This window comes from Physella acuta, unplaced genomic scaffold (genome assembly GCF_028476545.2).
Source record: "Physella acuta isolate Inbredline_101_S28 unplaced genomic scaffold, ASM2847654v3 ptg000258l, whole genome shotgun sequence".
Taxonomy (NCBI): Eukaryota; Metazoa; Mollusca; class Gastropoda; family Physidae; genus Physella; species Physella acuta.
In genome coordinates, this window is record NW_026731777.1 from 1,006,160 (window position 1) to 1,024,037 (window position 17,878).

Here is a 17,878-nt window from a genome sequence, read left to right on the forward strand (position 1 = left end):
TCAAAAATTGTGTAGCGCATCTATTTCAACATCCTGTAACCAATATGGCGGAATTTATATAGGGAAATTTTATAATAATTTGATTTTCCCTTTTATTTTTGAAAACGAATATTAAATAACATCGAGAAGCAAATTTCCACAGCCCAATATTGCGACATGTCGTTGTTAAACATCACACAACTCAAAAAAGTTGCAGAATTTTTTGGCCTTATACAGAAACAGGTAAAGACATGTCCTATTGTTTCGTATAGTGTCCTATACTCACGACCTTTAGTACCCTATAGTGTCTTATACTCACTGTGATAGTTCAAATATCTCGGATGAACCCATTTTTATTAATTGTTTTACTCAAATCCGTGCAGATATATATTTAACTATTTGAAGCCATATTTATGATATAGCAATACCATATTTATATTTTTCCGGGTAATCGTATTTGATAATCAGCCTGACTGGAGCCAGCTGCCGTACGACATTTTGCTGCACGTCTTCCGTTACCTTAGCAACAGCGACAAGTACCACGCCGCCCTCACCTGCAAGTCCTGGCTCCGTCTACTCTCAGTGCCGTCCCTGCGGCAGTCCGGAGATTTTGTTTTTAACTCCAAGAATGATGAGAAGGCCATCAGGTTTGTCAAAATCAACGGGAAAACATTACGTCACATCAACGTAGAATGTAGAGCGAACGGTTACCATTCTTTGGGTAAGTCACACAAATAGTGGTGGAGGTGTGCGTCTTTGTACGAACCAGTCGACAACAAATGTACATGTGTGCTCTCTTGGTTTTTAAAGGAGATAAAGTCAGCGCATCCTGTACAGAGTTGTTGTACCAATTCCTTGCGAACTTTTTGAACTCACGCAACCGTCAGATTTTGACCTTCAAGCTAACCAATCTGTGCAGTTTGGAAATTGGTGGCTTAAGCGGAAAGTCAAGGTCATTTTCAGAGGTCGCTCAACTCTTGACCCAAGTTTTGTACGACCAGCAGCAGCTTCGTGTCCTTGACCTCAGCAACAGCCAAAAGTCTGTCAACAACCGTGGCAATGATTGTTTTACCGTAAATGAAGGTCAGTATGGACAGTCTAACATTGGGTGTTAAAAAGACGTTGGGTGCTTGCACGGTTTGTATTTAGTTAGATTTTATTGTGTTGGTATTAATGCATCGAAAATCAAAACAATAACATGCTTTTTTTCAAAACATGATTAAACTATTTAACAATACAACTGGAAACTTTATTTAAATATTCCAAGGTATGAGACTGTTGAATGCTGCTAGTAAAAACTGTGCCAACACGCTACAGAAACTTACGATCTCGAGGTTCGTTAGCTTGGAAGATATTTACCCTATTAACTTGAGATTTCTTCCACAATTTCGAAGCGCCATCGCAGGTTTCAGCAAGTTGTCAGGTGGGTTGAATAGTTGTAAGACGTTTTTTTAAGTTAAATCAATAGTTTGATTTAGTCTGTTCTTCAACATATTTAAAACAAGTACATAATTATTAATAATACTTTCAATAATAAACAAACATTCGTGTTTCTATGTCGTAGTATGGTAGCTAATGATGGTGGTTATAACTCTACAGGGACGTGAGCACTGGTTATCTCTAATATTTCCTTACTAGTTGTTTAGTTTGGAGAGTAGACAAACACTTTTCAGTGTAGCAGTCGTCTATGTTGAAAATGACATTGACCAGCCAGTTTTGATAAAAAACCTCGACAAGACTTTGACTTCCCAACAATGACAAGATGTTGACCACCTAGCTCTGATAAGGTCTTGACCATCCAACACTAACAAGACCTTGACCACCTAGCTCCGATAAGAACATGACCGCACAATCAATTCACCATCCATGCCGCTCTATCAAGTCAAGTGGAAGGCTATGCGACGTAATATTTGACTTGGTTACTGCTCTAGTCAACTCACCATATGCCACATAACGCGAGACCTTGTGACTTTCAGACCTGGACCTCAGCTACGGTTATTTGGAAGATGACCTGCTGTTCAGCTTAGCCACGACAACAAGTAGCCTGAAGGTGATCACAGTTCGTGTAGACAAGCCCCCAAATTTCGAGAGTAGCACCACCCCTGAAGCGTGGGAGGATCTTACAGCGGCATGTCCTGAGCTCCGAGTCCTATTTTTCATCAAACCCATAACTGTGAGATTTTGTTTATTAAAAAAAAAACATTCAGTACAATAATATTTTAAAAACAAAAAAAACATCAAATTACTTTTGCTATTAAATTAAATTTATGTCGGTCTGGTACCGTTTTAACACAGCCGCTTTTAGTAAAGTAGATAAACAAGTAGCTTACCTTCTGTTCATTATTTTAGTCAGACTAACATGGGACGGTGGTAGAGCACTAGGCTGTTAATCCGAAAGTCTCGAGTTCAAATCCAAGGTTCAAGTCAGTAGAACGTCTCTAAATCCAACCAAATCTGATGGGTACCTAACTCATGAAAGGGAGGAGTAGTCAGCACTTTGCCTACTCGTCTTTAATTCTGAATATGAGTCGAGGCCAATTAACATATGAACTCTACTTCATCTGCCCAACAGATTGCTAGGCCTACAATTATTCTTTACTTTTTAACATTGAGTTATTGTTCCAAAGTTGAGAAATCACAATTAAGGATAGGCACCACGGATAAAAATTTTTTTTTTATTTAACACATTTCTGGATGTTTAATAAGTTCATATAATTATAGTTGTTAAACTATAGACAAAAATAATATATAGCCGTCAATAGCAGTACTGGTTGCCATGGAAACAGCGAAAAGGTGTGAAAACTAACACCTTTTCAAATCGCTAAGGCTTTGTTCTTATAAGAGATTTAAAAAAACGGATGAAAGATTTAGATTTCTCAAACCAAACTATACATTTCTACGTTTACTCATTGCGATAGCTTGTACTCAATTTTTTATACAAATTTTTACGTAAATGTATGTACAAAAATTAGGGGGTGGTGTTACAAAAATATCAATATTTCCTTAAGTATTGTAGTAAACTCAATGTACAAACGTAGTTTTGTAGATGGTATAATGCTGAACGCACGTGGAATGTTTTATTCTTGTATGACAAAGGGTTCCAAAGCCTTAGCGATTTGAATGTCGAATTTTGAGTAAAAATGCAAAGTTGAGAAAACGTGAAAAGAAGAGCGGGAAAAGGCACAGTGCGTTTTCTCTTATAGAAAACAGAAAAAAACGTCTTGTTATATGTGGAAGAACCATTTGTCTAATAAAATACGCTTTGATTTATGTTGTAAGTTTTAGATAGATTTTTTCTATGTAAGCAGAAAATATGTATACAACAGGTAATGAATGTATGACTATTAAGTATTACACATCCTATCAATCGAGCGGTATTCTCAGAACAGCTATCATCAAACCAGATAAAGTTTTGTTTGTTAGCCGGTCTTCTCACTTCAAAACAATGTCTTTCTCTACTCAAATTGTAGCTTACACAAGTTTATTGCCTTATGATAATAGCCTACAACACAACACTGGGTACAACGCTTGAGGCTAGACACGCCCCTCCATCCACCCCACCGCTGGATAGTGCATGAAGAACCGATGAGCCATAGATTACCAATGTTCTTTCAACCGCGAATAACACATCTGTGTAGATAGGGTCAAGTACAGGGCCTAAGTGAATGCTTCTCAGCTATCCTATCTACTACTATCTAGTATTTACATTCGTTGCTAGCACACCCTATACGCCGTATACGGAGAGATGGGCATACACATTAACACATGTGTCGTATACAGTCCGGTGTAAAGCCTGATGAACGCGTTCAAGCCTATCACAGCATGCCGTAACAAGATTATAAACCGGCCGTTGGTTGAATGGCGAGAAGGGAATGAAGGGGGTAAAGGGGATGGACAGTACATTCTTCAAACTGATAGTCATGTCCATGACGCATTGTTTCAGCTTAGTATAATTTTAAAGCGTACGCAACAGTGTTTAATATTGTTCCAGTGATAATCAACAGTACATTTCTAGGCAAAGTTTCAATTATTAAACTTAATGTTGTTGTATAACTTTAAAACAACAAATAGAAGAGTATACGCAAATGAGGTAAACAAACGAGACAGGCGATTGTTTTGTTTATCTAGAAACAAGATGGCTGCCTAGCACACGTGGTTAGTTGCAGCCTATCGTGAATTATTTTGATTTACTGTACTATAATATGATTGGTCAAGCGTATCAATGAACCTCTTCCCATTCATAAATTTTACGCGCATGCCCTTAAATGGAGTTTAATATAAAATTTTACTTTGTAGAAAACAACTTCTATCCCAATTATTTTTAGAACAAAAGAAAAGGTCACTACACCAGCGGGTACACGAGTGCTTGGCCCTTAGATTGCTGTAAAGTTTATGGTGCCTCGCGGGCAATAAATGATGTAATACCCGCTCGAAGATAGCCGCTGTCCGCGTAGTAGTGTGAAAACTTGCCGGGGGGTACCATGTTTCACATCGCAATAAACGAATAACCGTAAGCTGTAGAAGTCCGAAATGTTCGGGTTAGATAGATAAAAGGTATTTTTATCGAATTAAGAAATAAAAATTTTGGGTAGCAAAATTAACATTTTATCGAAAACATGGGTATCTTGTTCCCTTAAATACAGAATTTCAAATTAAGTCTTGAAAATAATTCCATTCAGGAGTCGTACTTCCAAGACACGACATTGATGCTAACACCATCCATGCCGCTCTATCAAGTCAAGTGGAAATCTGGCAGTGTCATCGCTATAGAGAACTTAGAGGAGTTCTTTCAACACGTGGGACAGAACTTTCAGGTGAGGGGGATCAGCTTAACATGGGAAGAGGGTGGGGGTGGTAAATACTAGGTACAAAACTTTCATTTAGTCAATTCACATTATTAAATTGTAGAAAATACAAATATATATTTTGTTAACAAATAGCTGAGCCGAAAATGTTTTCGCGCGGAATCAGCGTTTAACTAATTGTAGTTCCTGAAACTTAATGCAACAACACCCATGATTTTTACTCATATAATTATGTCTATGTTTACAGGAAACTTTACATCATCTTTACCTACAAACTGATGTTCGTCTAGACATGGAATGCATTGATGCGATGTTCAAAAGGTAAGTCAACATTCTAGTGTTGTTCTGGTTGTGATTTCAGGCTGTTAAATACATTTTGTAGGCTAAAAATTTATTAGTTGTTTGAATTGTAAGTAGTAAAACATATGGTCGAGTGTGCTGCAAGATTAAATGCATATGTTCTAATAGTTGTATGACTGTTGGGTTGGTTAAATCAATGAAGCAAACTTTCTATGAGATAATCTTATCAGATGAAGTAGAGTTTGTATGTGTATGTTTCTTGAACTCAGTATATGACGAAATAGTGTAGCGTGCACCGTGCCCAACAGTTAGACAGGTTTCTTACTCACGTTGGGGAACGAGGTGGGTGGAGTAGAATCAGGTACCCATCAGTGCGGGGTGGGCTCAGCGATATCCTATTTTAGACACAAGTACAGTTTGTGTGCTACAACATGTGTAGCGTGTTAGATACGATATGAGTTTCTAATCTGTGTCATACATGTATGTAATGCTATTCCTGCCCTACCTGTGTGTCCACAGTTTACAGCCGTGCACAAATCTAGACACCTTTTCGCTAGGTTTGACCTGTGACATGAGTGATGACGAGGAGATGTACACGACAGCCATCAGAGATGTTATGACGCGATGTCCGGTCTCATGTGACGTCACACTGAACGGTCAAGCAGTCAAATAAAACTGGTCAGTCTGACACGGTTGGTGGGGTCAGGAGAGTTCACCATGTTGGACCAGTTCACAAATGGTTTTAGATCGTTATTAAAACAATGTTCTACACAAAATCTTCTGTTTTTTTTTTATTTCTACATAAAATTTATAAGTTTGATTATTGGATTTAAAACTTAAAAGTTCCGACTTACAATCAATTCATCAATACAATGATGAGCTAGATGAAGAGACAACTCTTGAAACGTGAAGCTGATAAGGGATGGTTTGTTGAGATCTTAGACAGAGGGTTAGCGCTAGAGCTATAGTAAATGTCAACAGTTCTAGAGCAATAGCATGGATGTCATCAGTTCTAGATCACTAGCAATTATGAAAACAATACTAGAAACGGGGTACTTCCACCCCTTCCAACGCGACTCGGTGGTTTTAAGTTACCCACACGAGAATGTCTGAAAGAAATCCTGGATTTATAAAATAATGATAATAATACAATTTAGAGACCAGAGCAGAAGAAGTAGTTTCAAATGCATTTAGAGTGAATTATTTCCCATATTTGAATGTGGACATTGACAAGGGAAAAATTTTTTCAACATTGAAAACTCTTTCTTGAAACAATACGGAAAAAAATGTAGAAATGAATAAAAACAGTAGTTATTATACTTTATTTAACCGTCAAGTAGACAAGTGTACAACAGTTTATAGAAAATGTTTTCAAACATTTAAAAAAGATATACTAGCTTTCGCTACTTAGGCTAACAACATTTTTCATTTTACATCCGTACATTGGTTTAATAGTAAGCCCTTCCATTACTACGGGTTGAAGTTTTTTAGTCACTTTCTTTACTTTTTAGATCACATTTGAAAGAATGGACCTTATTAAAGTAGATTCAAAGAGCGGTTTACATTTTAATATGATCCACACAAAAAATTTCAACTAGTTGTCCTTCACAGAAAATCAATATTCTACAGAAAATCAATATTCTGTCGTAGGTTCGTGTGTAGCACGGTGTACAGAACTTCGATTAGCCGCATTTAATCTTGTTGATTCAACTAATTAGTCAGGAGACAGAAGTTACACAATTGCAAAAAATCATCGCGTAATTTATTAGGGAATATTAGTTTAATAAGTTGAATGGGTGTTAAAAGACATATTTAGCAGAGGACGACTTCTATAGCTATTGCTAGTTTTACTACAGAAAATACCTGTTTATAAAATTAATTTAAATAGTCCAATTAGTTTATTTTCTTTATCATTTATTCTGATTTACATTCGTATTCGAAATTATTTTTAGCAATTAATCAATGTTATATATATATATATATATATATATATATATATATATATATATATATATATATATATATATATATATATATATATATATATATATATATATATATATATATATATACTTTTCTGTTGTTTATATAACTTTCAATTAAAACAACAGTTGAACTATTTTAATCTTAGTTCAACCTAGTGGCCTGAATAGTACAATACGTACTCTTTGAAAACAGTTTTACATATTTAAATAGTAAACAATTACATAGTCTACATTCTCGTAGCTTTTGTTTAACAAATAATTAAACGTTTAAAAAAGAAATAAATAATAAATAGGCGTTAAATTTATACACAAAAGTAGTTGTAAATAATGATTTCATGTAGTTTAAATCTACAAAAATTTATTGATTTGTGGTGCTTTGTTTACATGATATTAATTTCAACAGAGTACATCCAATTTAAAAAAGTGAGACTCGTTATGAGATAATTAAGTGAAAACTGAGCCTAGTATCCAGGAGAAGATGTGTGATAAAACCCAGCTACGCAGGCATGTTTAGAAAATCTTGCCAATGATGTCTTCATAAAACTTGTTGATTTTCTTATCCTGAAATGGAGAGTTTAAATTTAAGTATAGTCATTATGGTTGTGTAAGGTCTATGATAAAGAAAACATCAAACATATCTTCTCGACTCTTTTTGTTTTGTTTCAATTAACTTTGTGGGCCGATTTATTGTTTTAAAAGAACAAGGAAAGACAAAATCAAACTACAAACTTACCATGAGATGAAATCAACACTGACAATTCACGGTGGGATAAAATCTATTCCCTGACAACTTGCCATGGGGTAAAATCAAATCATTAACAACTTTTCATGAAATGAAATCATATCACTAACACTTACCATTAGATAAAATCAAATCATTGACAACTTTCCATGGAATTAAATCATATCACTAAAACTTACCATGGGATAAATAGCTTTAGGATAATCTCTCCCATCTGTTCTCAATTTGGATAATTATTGAAACGAATTATGATTCTAAATTCGTTTGACAAATACGAGAAAAACGTTGGTTGCATGCTATAGATTATTACATTTTTAATATAATCATAGACAATTTTCTAAATATGTAACTTTTAACTCAGTGAAAGTATTAAAGTGCATGTATACAGTCTTTGTATCGATAGATACAACATGGAACGAAAGGCAGAGCGTTTGACTGACAATAAGTAAGTCTCGAGTTCGGATCCTGAGCTTAAGTAGAGTGTACTCAGCTCTGATGGGTACTTGGCTGACGTTGGGGAAGGTAACTGCTGATAGGCATCATGCTGACCACACCATCCGTTTAGGCGAGCAATACTTTATCTGGACCATGGACCGTGTGAATTAGTGCTTTACATGTACCAGTATACAACGGTTGTAGCGTCATATAACGATACCATGTGACCAGGACACTGTATCAATATACCCATGTGTCACCACAGTGTATTAATCCGATTGAAATGTCGATTCTGGATAAAAATATCCGTTCTCAATAACATGTTTTGTTTCCGGTTAACTTTGAAGCTGGTTGTAAAATCTTGTCTGTCTGGGTTTTTTTTTCGGAATTTACTAAAGATTGGATGTATTTGTTGTTTTTAATATTTTTGGTAACTAAATAAAAAAAAGCAAAAACTATTTGGTTTTCACGTGTAATGGCGATATAAACAATGGCATCCTGCTATTTGATAGGCTAAAATAAGTTATATTGTAGACAGGGAGTGATCTCCCCTAATATTCTTATATAACACTACGTGGGATGGCAACTCGGGATATAGACAAAATTTTAAACCATTTTGAATTTCTTAAACTTTTTAAAATAGAATAGAATCTCGTAGAAACACTAATTGCACACAAAGTGAACGCCAAGCCAAATGTGCATAATAGTGCGGAATATTAGTACTTTATAAATTCAAATGCGTCTTTTTGAAAAATCGGAAATAGCGTAAATTACTACTTCCGGTCAACGGAAATTACTCAAAACTTGACAGAAGGCAGAGAATTAGACCTTTTACTTTTATATGAAATGTTATGTATCTATCTGAAATAGTACTTACATTATATGCTTTTGAAAAATTCATAGTAAAAAAAGTTCCACTTCCGTTTATCGGAAATCGCTCAAACGTTCAAACGGATCTACGATTTTGATAATATATTTATATATGAAATTTCAACAACCTAGCTGTAACGGTACTCAAGTTATCGTGTTTACACATACACAGACACACACAGTCACACACACACAGACACACAGACATTCGGACAAGGTTGCAAAATTATGTTTTTCCGTATCAGTGAGGTGTAAAACGTCGAGATTTTGAAAAAAATCTCGATTTTTTTTTTTTGCACGATTGCAAGACTTTCTCCGTACTTCGTATATACGAGAAAGTAAAAATATTAAATTTTCTGAATTATTTTAAGGCCTAAAATTTAATTTTTACAAGCTTTTATTTAACTCCCTCCCTCTGTCGTCAGTCGTCAGTCTGTCTGTCTAGATCGAAGACAATGCAATCTGAAATTAAATTTGACTTAATTGGATGCCTAATTAATTTTTTATGAATTAATTAAAATTTGGACCGAATTAGTAGGCATGTCTATCCAATCACACCACACGCGTCATCACGTTCAATGGCTGCGCCAACACGTTCAGTAGGCGCGCAATGGTTTTTAGTCATGTTACTCTATTGTAAATAAAACATGTAAAGTACTGAAAAAAAAATCATAAAAAACGTTTTAATAACAAGCTTTTATGTAATAATGCACTAAAAAGTAGAAAATAAATTATAGACAATTATTTAAATAACTATAAAGAAAAGCGTGGGTGTCTTCCTTAACATTAGTAAAGGTATTCAATAGATACTAAAGTGACCAACGCTTTTCGTTATAGTTATTTAAATAGTAGTCTATAATTTATTTTCTACGTTTTAGTGCATTATTACATAAAAGCTTGTTATTAAAACGTTTTTTATGAATTTTTAAATTTTTTTTTACGCAAAAATCCAAAAGAAAAACATGTTTTAATCCATGTCAACAATGTGATTAATGGATTCTCGTCAACTCGGTCGTCTCCATTAATTAATAAAATTTTAACAACTTTAAATTCACATTGCATTGTCACCAAGTCTTGACCCACTTGTCAAGGTTGAATGCAATCGTTGTAGTAGAAGTGGTCAAAATGTCGCTGGTCAACTCCGAACTCCGAAAAAATTAATTAGGCCTACATTGTGAACGAAAAAAAAAATCAAAGAAAATTAATACAACTGAAATCGATGTCGTAAAAATGTAATAAAAAAACACAAACGGATGCCTAATCTAATATGTTTTTAAAAACAACCCTCCAAAATCATTAAAGAATTCATTTTTTTAAAATTCCAAAGTGCTTTCATTTTAAATCATTAGATAAACGTCATCAAAAATTGTGTAGCGCATTAATTTCAACATCCTGTAACCAATATGGCGGAATTTATATAGGGAAATTGTATAAGAATTTTATCTTCCCTTTTATTTTTGAAAAAAATTAAATTAAATAGTGCGACATGTCGTTGATAAACATGACAAGACTCAAAAAAGTTGCAGAATTTTTTGGCCTTGTACAGAAACAGGTAAAGACACGTCCTATTGTTTCGTATAGTGTCCTATACTCACGCCCTTTAGTACCCTATTGTGTCTTATACTCACTGTGAGAGTTCAAATATCTCGGATTAACCCCTTTTTATTAATTATTTTACTCAAATCCGTGCAGATATATATTTTTAATATATTTAACTATTTGAAGCAATATTTATAATATAGCAATAACATATTTATATTTTTCCAGGTAATCGTACTTGATAATCAGCCTGACTGGAGCCAGCTGCCGTACGAGATTCTGCTGAACGTCTTCCGTTACCTGAGCAACAGCGACAAGTACCACGCCGCCCTCACCTGCAAGTCTTGGCTCCGTCCACTTTCAGTGCCGTCCTTATGGCAGTCCGGAGATTTTAATTTTAACTCCAAGAATGATGAGAAGGCCATCAGGTTTGTAAAAATCAGAGGGAAAACATTACGTCACATCAACGTAGAATGTAGAGCGAGCGATTACAATGCTTTGGGTAAGTCACACAATAATGGTGGAAATGTGCGTCTTTGTACGAACCAGTCGACAACAAACATACATGTGTGCTCTCTTGGTTTTTATAGGATATGAACGCAGCGCATCCTAGCGAACTTATTGAACTCACGCAACCGTCAGATTTTGACCTTCAAGCTTACCAATCTGTGCAGTTTGAAAATAAATGGCATAAGCGAACAGTCAAGGTCATTTTCAGAGGTCTCTCATCTCTTGGGCCAAGTTTTATACGACCAACAGCAGCTTCGTGTCCTTGACCTCAGCAACAGCCAAAAGTCTGTCAAACACCGTGGCAATGCTTGTTTTACCGTAAATGAAGGTCAGTATGGACAGTCTAACATTGGGTGTTAAAAAGACGTTGGGTGTTAACAAGACGTTAGGTGTTAACAAGACGTTAGGTGTTAACAAGACGTTAGGTGTTAACAAGACGTTAGGTGTTAACAAGACGTTAGGTGTTAACAAGACGTTAGGTGTTAACAAGACGTTGGGTGTTAACAAGACGTTAGGTGTTAACAAGACGTTAGGTGTTAACAAGACGTTAGGTGTTAACACGACGTTAGGTGTTAACAAGACGTTAGGTGTTAACAAGACGTTAGGTGTTAACAAGACGTTAGGTGTTAACAAGACGTTAGGTGTTAACAAGACGTTAGGTGTTAACAAGACGTTAGGTGTTAACAAGACGTTAGGTGTTAACAAGACGTTAGGTGTTAACAAGACGTTAGGTGTTAACAAGACGTTAGGTGTTAACAAGACGTTGAGTCTTGACCAGGTTTGTATTTAGTTAGATTTTATTGTGGTGGTATCAACAGTCGACCTCATTTCAGTCAGTGGATTGTGGGCTGAGCATTATTATACTTTTAATGCATCGAAAATCAAAACAATAAAATGCTTATTTTTCTCAAAACATGATTAAACTATTTAAAATAAAAATGGAAACTTTACTTAAATATTTCAAGGTATGAAACTGCTGAATGCTGCAAGTAAAAACTGTACCAACACGCTACAGAAACTTGCGATCTACAGGCTCGTTAGCTTGAAAGATTTGACTTTTCTTCCACAATTTCGAAGCGCCATCGCAGATTTCAGCAAGTTGTCAGGTGGGTTGAACGACGTCATTTTTCAGTTAAAGGATTAGTTTGATTTTGTCTGGTCTTTTTCATTTTTAAAATAGTAAAAATTATTAATAATATTTTCAATAATAAACAAATATTCGTTTTACTATTAAGTAGTATGATAGCTAATGATGGTGGCTATAAATCTACATGGACGTGAGCACTGGTTATCTCTAGTTTTGCATCACTGGGTATAAGGTCAGAAGATTGGAAAACACCTTCAATGTAGCAGTCCATCCAGTTTTAAAACGACACCCACCAGCCGGCTTTGATAAAAAACCTTGACAACCCAACTCTGACAAGATGTTGACCACCAACTATAACAAAAGCCTGACCTAATAAAACCTTGACTACTCAACCCTGATAAAATCTTGACCACCTAGCTGTGATGAGATCTTGACCACCTAGCTCTGATAAGACCTTCACCAAACTCCAACAATACCTTGAATACTTTAGCTCTGACCTTGACTACCAAGCTCTGATAAGATGTTGACCCCCTAGCTCTGATGAGATCTTGTCCATCCAGCTCTGATAAGAACATGATCGCGCAGTTCTCTTAAGACTGACGCTATGTGTACTTAATAATTGACTTGGTTTCTGCTCTAGCCGACTCACCAACTGTCACATAACGAGAGACCTTGTGACTTTCAGACCTGGACCTAAGCTACGGTTATTTGGAAGATGACCTGCTGCTCAGCTTAGCCACGACAACAACCAGCCTGAAGGTGATGACAGTTCGTGTAGACAAGCCCCCAAATCTCGAGAGTAGCACCACCCCTGAAGCGTGGGAGAACCTTACAGCGGCATGTCCTGAGCTCAGAGTCATATTTTTCATCAAACCCAAATCTGTGAGATTTTGTTTATTAAAAAAAAACCTTCAGTACAACAATATTTTGAAAACAAAAATAACATCAAATTACTTTAGCTATTAAATTAAATTTATGTCGGCCTGGTAACTGTTTTAACACAGACGCTTTTAGTATAGTAGATAAACACGTAGCTTACCTCCTGTTCATTATTTTAGTCAGAGTAACATGGGAAGGTGGTAGAGCACTAGGCTGTTAACCCAAAAGTCTCGAGTTCAAATTCATGGTTCAAGATCCATAGAACGTCTCTAAGTCCAACCAACTCTGATGGGTACCTAACTCATGAAAGGGAGGAGTAGTCAGCACTTTGCCTACTCGTCTTTAATTCTGAATATGAGTCGAGGCGAATTAACATATGAACTCTTTGCCCAACGGATCGCTAGGCCTACAATTATTCTTTACTTTTTAACATTGAGTTACAGAGTATTATTTCCAAGTTGAGAAATCACAATTCTATACAACATTTTAAAGTAAGTCTTGAAAATAATTCCATTCAGGAGTCGTACTTCCAAGACACGACATTGATGCTAACACCGTCCATGCCGCTCTATCAAGTCAAGTGGAAATCTGGCAGTGTCATCGCTATAGAGGACTTAGAGACGTTCTTTCAACATATGGGACAAAATTTTCAGGTGAGGGGGATCAGCTTCACACTGGCTACACACCTCTCATTTAGTAAATTCACGTTACTGAATGGTAGAAATACAAAGATCCGAGCCGAAAAAGCTATTGCCTTGAATCAGCGTTAAACTAATTAAAGTTCCTGAAACTTAATGCAACAACACTCATGATTTTTACTCATATAATTAGTCTGTATTTACAGGAAACTTTACACCATCTTTATCTAGAAACTGATGTTCGTTTAGATATGGAATGCATTGATGCGATGTTTAAAGGGTAGGTGAAGATTTTATTGTTGTTTTGGCTGTGGTTTCAGGCTCTTAAACACATTTTGTAGGCTAAAAATGTATTAGTTGTTTGATTTGTAAGTAGTAAAACATGGTCGAGGGTGCTGCAAGATTAAATGCATATTTTCTAATAGTTGTATGACTGTTGGGTTGGTTAAATCAATGAAGCAAACTTTCTATGCGATAATCTTATCAGATGAAGTAGAGTTTGTATGTGTATGTTTCTTGAACTCAGTATATGACTAAATGGTGTAGCGTGCACCGTGCCCAACAGTTAGACAGGTATCTGACTCACGCTGGGGAAAAAGCTGGGTGGAGTAGAGTCAGGTACCATCAGAGCTTGGTGGACTAGAGTCAGGTACCCATCAGAGCTGGGTAGACTAGAGTCAGGTACCCATCAGAGCTGGGTAGACTAGAGTCAGGTACCCATCAGAGCTGGGTGGAGAAGAGTCAGGTACCCATTAGAGCTGAGTGGACTAGAGTCAGTTACCCATAAGAGCTGAGTGGACTAGAGACAGGTACCATTATCGTTTCGTGGGTTGGAGTCAGGTACCTTTGAGTCAGGTACCCATCAGAGCTGGTTGTGCTCAGCGACATCCTAGAGTCCCTTTTCTGGACACAAGTACAGTTTGTGTACTACAACATGCTTGGCGTGTCAGATAGGATATGAGGTTCTGATGTGTGTCATACATGTACGTAATGCTATTTCTACCCTACCTTTGTGTCCACAGTTTACAGCCGTGCACAAATCTGGACACCTTGTCGCTAGGTTTGACCTGTGACATGAGTGATGACGAGGAGATGTACACGACAGCCATCAGAGATGTCATGACGCGATGTCCGGTCTCATGTGATGTCATACTGAACGGTCAAGCAGTCAAATAACACTCGTCAGTTTTGAAACGGTTGGTGGTTTTAGATCGTTATTAAAACAATGTTCTACACAACATCTTCTGTTTTTTATTTCTACATAAAAATTCATCCGTTTAATAATTGGATTTAAATCTAAAAAGTTCTGACTTACAATCAATTTATCAATGCCATGATGAGCTAGGTGGGACGGAGTGGTCTAGCGGTAGAGAGCTGGACTGCTAACCCGTAAGTCTCGAGTTCGAATCCGGGTTCACATCAGTAGACCGTCCCTGAGTCCACCCAACTCTGATGGGTACCTAACTCCTGTTAGGGAAAGTAAAGGCGGCTGGGCATAGTGCTGACCACACTATCTCTTCATATGCCGAGGTCACAGAAACAAATGAACTCTACTACACTTGCCCCATAGACTGTCAGGTTTGAAAGGGAAACTTTTATGATGAGCTAGATGGAAAGACAATTATTGAGACGTGAAGCTGGTTGGGGATGGTTTTTTGAGCTCTTAGACAGAGGGTTAGCACTGGAGCCATAGTAGATCTCTGCAGTTCAAGAACAATAGCATGGAGATCAACAGTTCTAGAACTATAGATGAAGGTCTACAGTTCAAAGCAATAGCATGGATGTCTGTAGTTCTAGAACACTGGCATTGATGAAACAATACTAGAAAAGGGGTACTTCCACCCCCTCGAACGTCACTCTAAGTTACCCACACGAGATAACTGTCTGAAAGAAACCCTGGATTTGTATAATAATGATAATAATAATATTTAGAGACCAAAGCAGAAGAAGTAGTTTCAAATGCGTTAAGAGAGTATTATTTCCCATATTTGAATGTAAACATTGTTAAGTGAAGCAATTACAACAATGAAATCCCTTTATTGAAACAATTATGAAAACATTGTAGAATAGAATAAAAACAGTAGTTATAATATTTTATTTAAACGTCAAGTAGACAAGTGTACAACAATTTAGAGAAAATGTTTTTAAACATTTCAAAACGATATACTATCTTCCGCTACGTAGGCTAACAACATTTATCATTTTATATTCGTACACTGTTTCAATAGTAAGCACTTCCATTACTACAGGTTGAAGTTTTTAAGTCTTTTTCTTTACTTTTTAGATCTCATTTGAAAGAATGGACCATATTAAAGTAGATTCAAATAGCGGTTTTCATTTTAATATGATCCACACAAAAAAATTATCAACTAACTGTCCTTCACAGAACATCAATATTCTGTCATAGGCTCGTGTGTAGCATGGTGTACAGATTAGCCGCATTTAATCTTGTTGATTCAACTAATTAGTCAGGAGACAGAAGTTACACAATTTCAGAAAATAATCGTATAATTTATTAGGGAATATTAGCTTAATATTAGCTTAACCCCCTATGGTCAAACCCCATATGATCAAATCCCGCTATGGTCAAAGCCCCGCTGTGGTCAAACCCCCTATGGTCAAAGCCCCTATGGTCAAAGCACCCGTGGCTTTTTTGTTGTTTATATAAAACAACAGTTGAACTATTTTAGTGGCCTTAATAATAAAATACGTAAATTTTAAAAACAGTTTTACGTATTTAAAATTTATACAATTATATAGTCTACATTCTCGTAGCTTTTGTTTAACAAATAATTAAAAGTTTAAAAAAGAAATAAATAATAAATAGGCGTTAGATTTATACACAAAAGTAGTTGTAAAATAATGATTTGTTGTAGTTTAAATCTACAATAATTTATTGATTTGTGGTGCTTTGTTTACATTATGTGAAAGTCGCTGTGCACATAGAGTTTGGATATTACTTTCAACAGAGTACATCCAATTTAAAAAAGTGAGATTCGTTATGAGATAATTAATTAAAAACTGAGCCAATTATCCAGAAGAAGATGTGTGATAAAACGAAGCTTCCCAGGTTTGGTTAGAAAATCTTGCCAATGATGTCTTCATAAAACTTGTTGATCTTCTGATCCTGAAATGGAGAGCTACAATTTAAGCATAGTCTTTATAGTTTTGTAAGGTCTATGATAAAGGAAACATCAAACATATCTTCTCGACTCTTTTTGTTTTGTTTCAATTAACTTTGTGACCCGATTTATTGTTTTAAAAGAACCAGGAAAGACAAATTCAAACCAGTGGCGGAACTAGAAAAAATGGGCCACCCCGCGAAAAATCATATATATATATATATATATATATATGATATATATATATATATATATATATATATATATATATATATATATATATATATATATATATATATATATATATATATATATATATATATATATATATATATATATATATATATACAAACACAATACGAACATAGGATACTCTTTTCTGGCCTGATCGGGTTTTGAAAAAAAAATTCAATTAAATCTAATCACAACAACACGATCACTCTACTATAAGCGAGCAAAAACGTGGGGCGCCGAAGTAAAAGTTATATTACTATTGATTAGATAATACTATTGACTTTTATTAGGGAGCTTGTAGAGAGTCAACAGTATTAGAAACTGTAAGAAAATCACGGCGCCCCACGTTTTTGCTCGCTTATAGTAGAGTGATCGCTTGCATTATTGTGATGTAGGGCCTATAGCATTTATTTTCTACTTTTTAGTTCAATCAGAAAACGTGGGTTTTTTAAAACTTTTTTAATGATTATTATTTTCTACTTTTTAGTCTTTGTCTGTTTGTTTGCATTAAAATCTTGCTATCGATTTTATCTTTTCACTTTTTTTGGGTAAACGAAGACAACTCGTAAAAGGACAACTCGTAAAAAGACAACTCGTAAAAAGACAACTCGTAAAAAGACAACTCGTAAAAAGACAACTCGTAAAAAACACGTTGTTTGAATACGTTACTGACTAGAACACATAGATTTGAACCCGTGTCGAGTGGGATAGCAATCGTGTGCCCAACCACTCGACCATATCGTCTCCCCCAAA

The 17,878-nt window shown here is 35.7% G+C and overlaps 1 protein-coding gene across 1 annotated transcript; it reads left to right on the forward strand.

The window, feature by feature from the left end:
* The first annotated feature begins 156 nt into the window (after positions 1 to 156).
* On the forward strand, positions 157 to 14,945 carry LOC131938861 (uncharacterized). Its single transcript, XM_059297085.1, has 8 exons — positions 157 to 222; positions 448 to 626; positions 899 to 1,062; positions 1,247 to 1,402; positions 1,956 to 2,152; positions 4,659 to 4,793; positions 5,032 to 5,105; positions 14,792 to 14,945. The coding sequence occupies exons 1-8, from the start codon at positions 157 to 159 to the stop codon at positions 14,943 to 14,945; spliced, it is 1,125 nt and encodes a 374-aa protein (XP_059153068.1).
* Positions 14,946 to 17,878: the final 2,933 nt, after the last annotated feature.

Coding starts and splice junctions, on each gene's coding strand:
- LOC131938861 (XM_059297085.1), top strand. CDS start 157: ATGTCGTTGTTAAACATCACACAACTCAAAAAAGTTGCAGAATTTTTT. Junction 1,063..1,246: donor TTGTTTTACCGTAAATGAAG/GTCAGTATGGAC, acceptor AAATATTCCAAG/GTATGAGACTGTTGAATGCT. Junction 4,794..5,031: donor ACGTGGGACAGAACTTTCAG/GTGAGGGGGATC, acceptor CTATGTTTACAG/GAAACTTTACATCATCTTTA.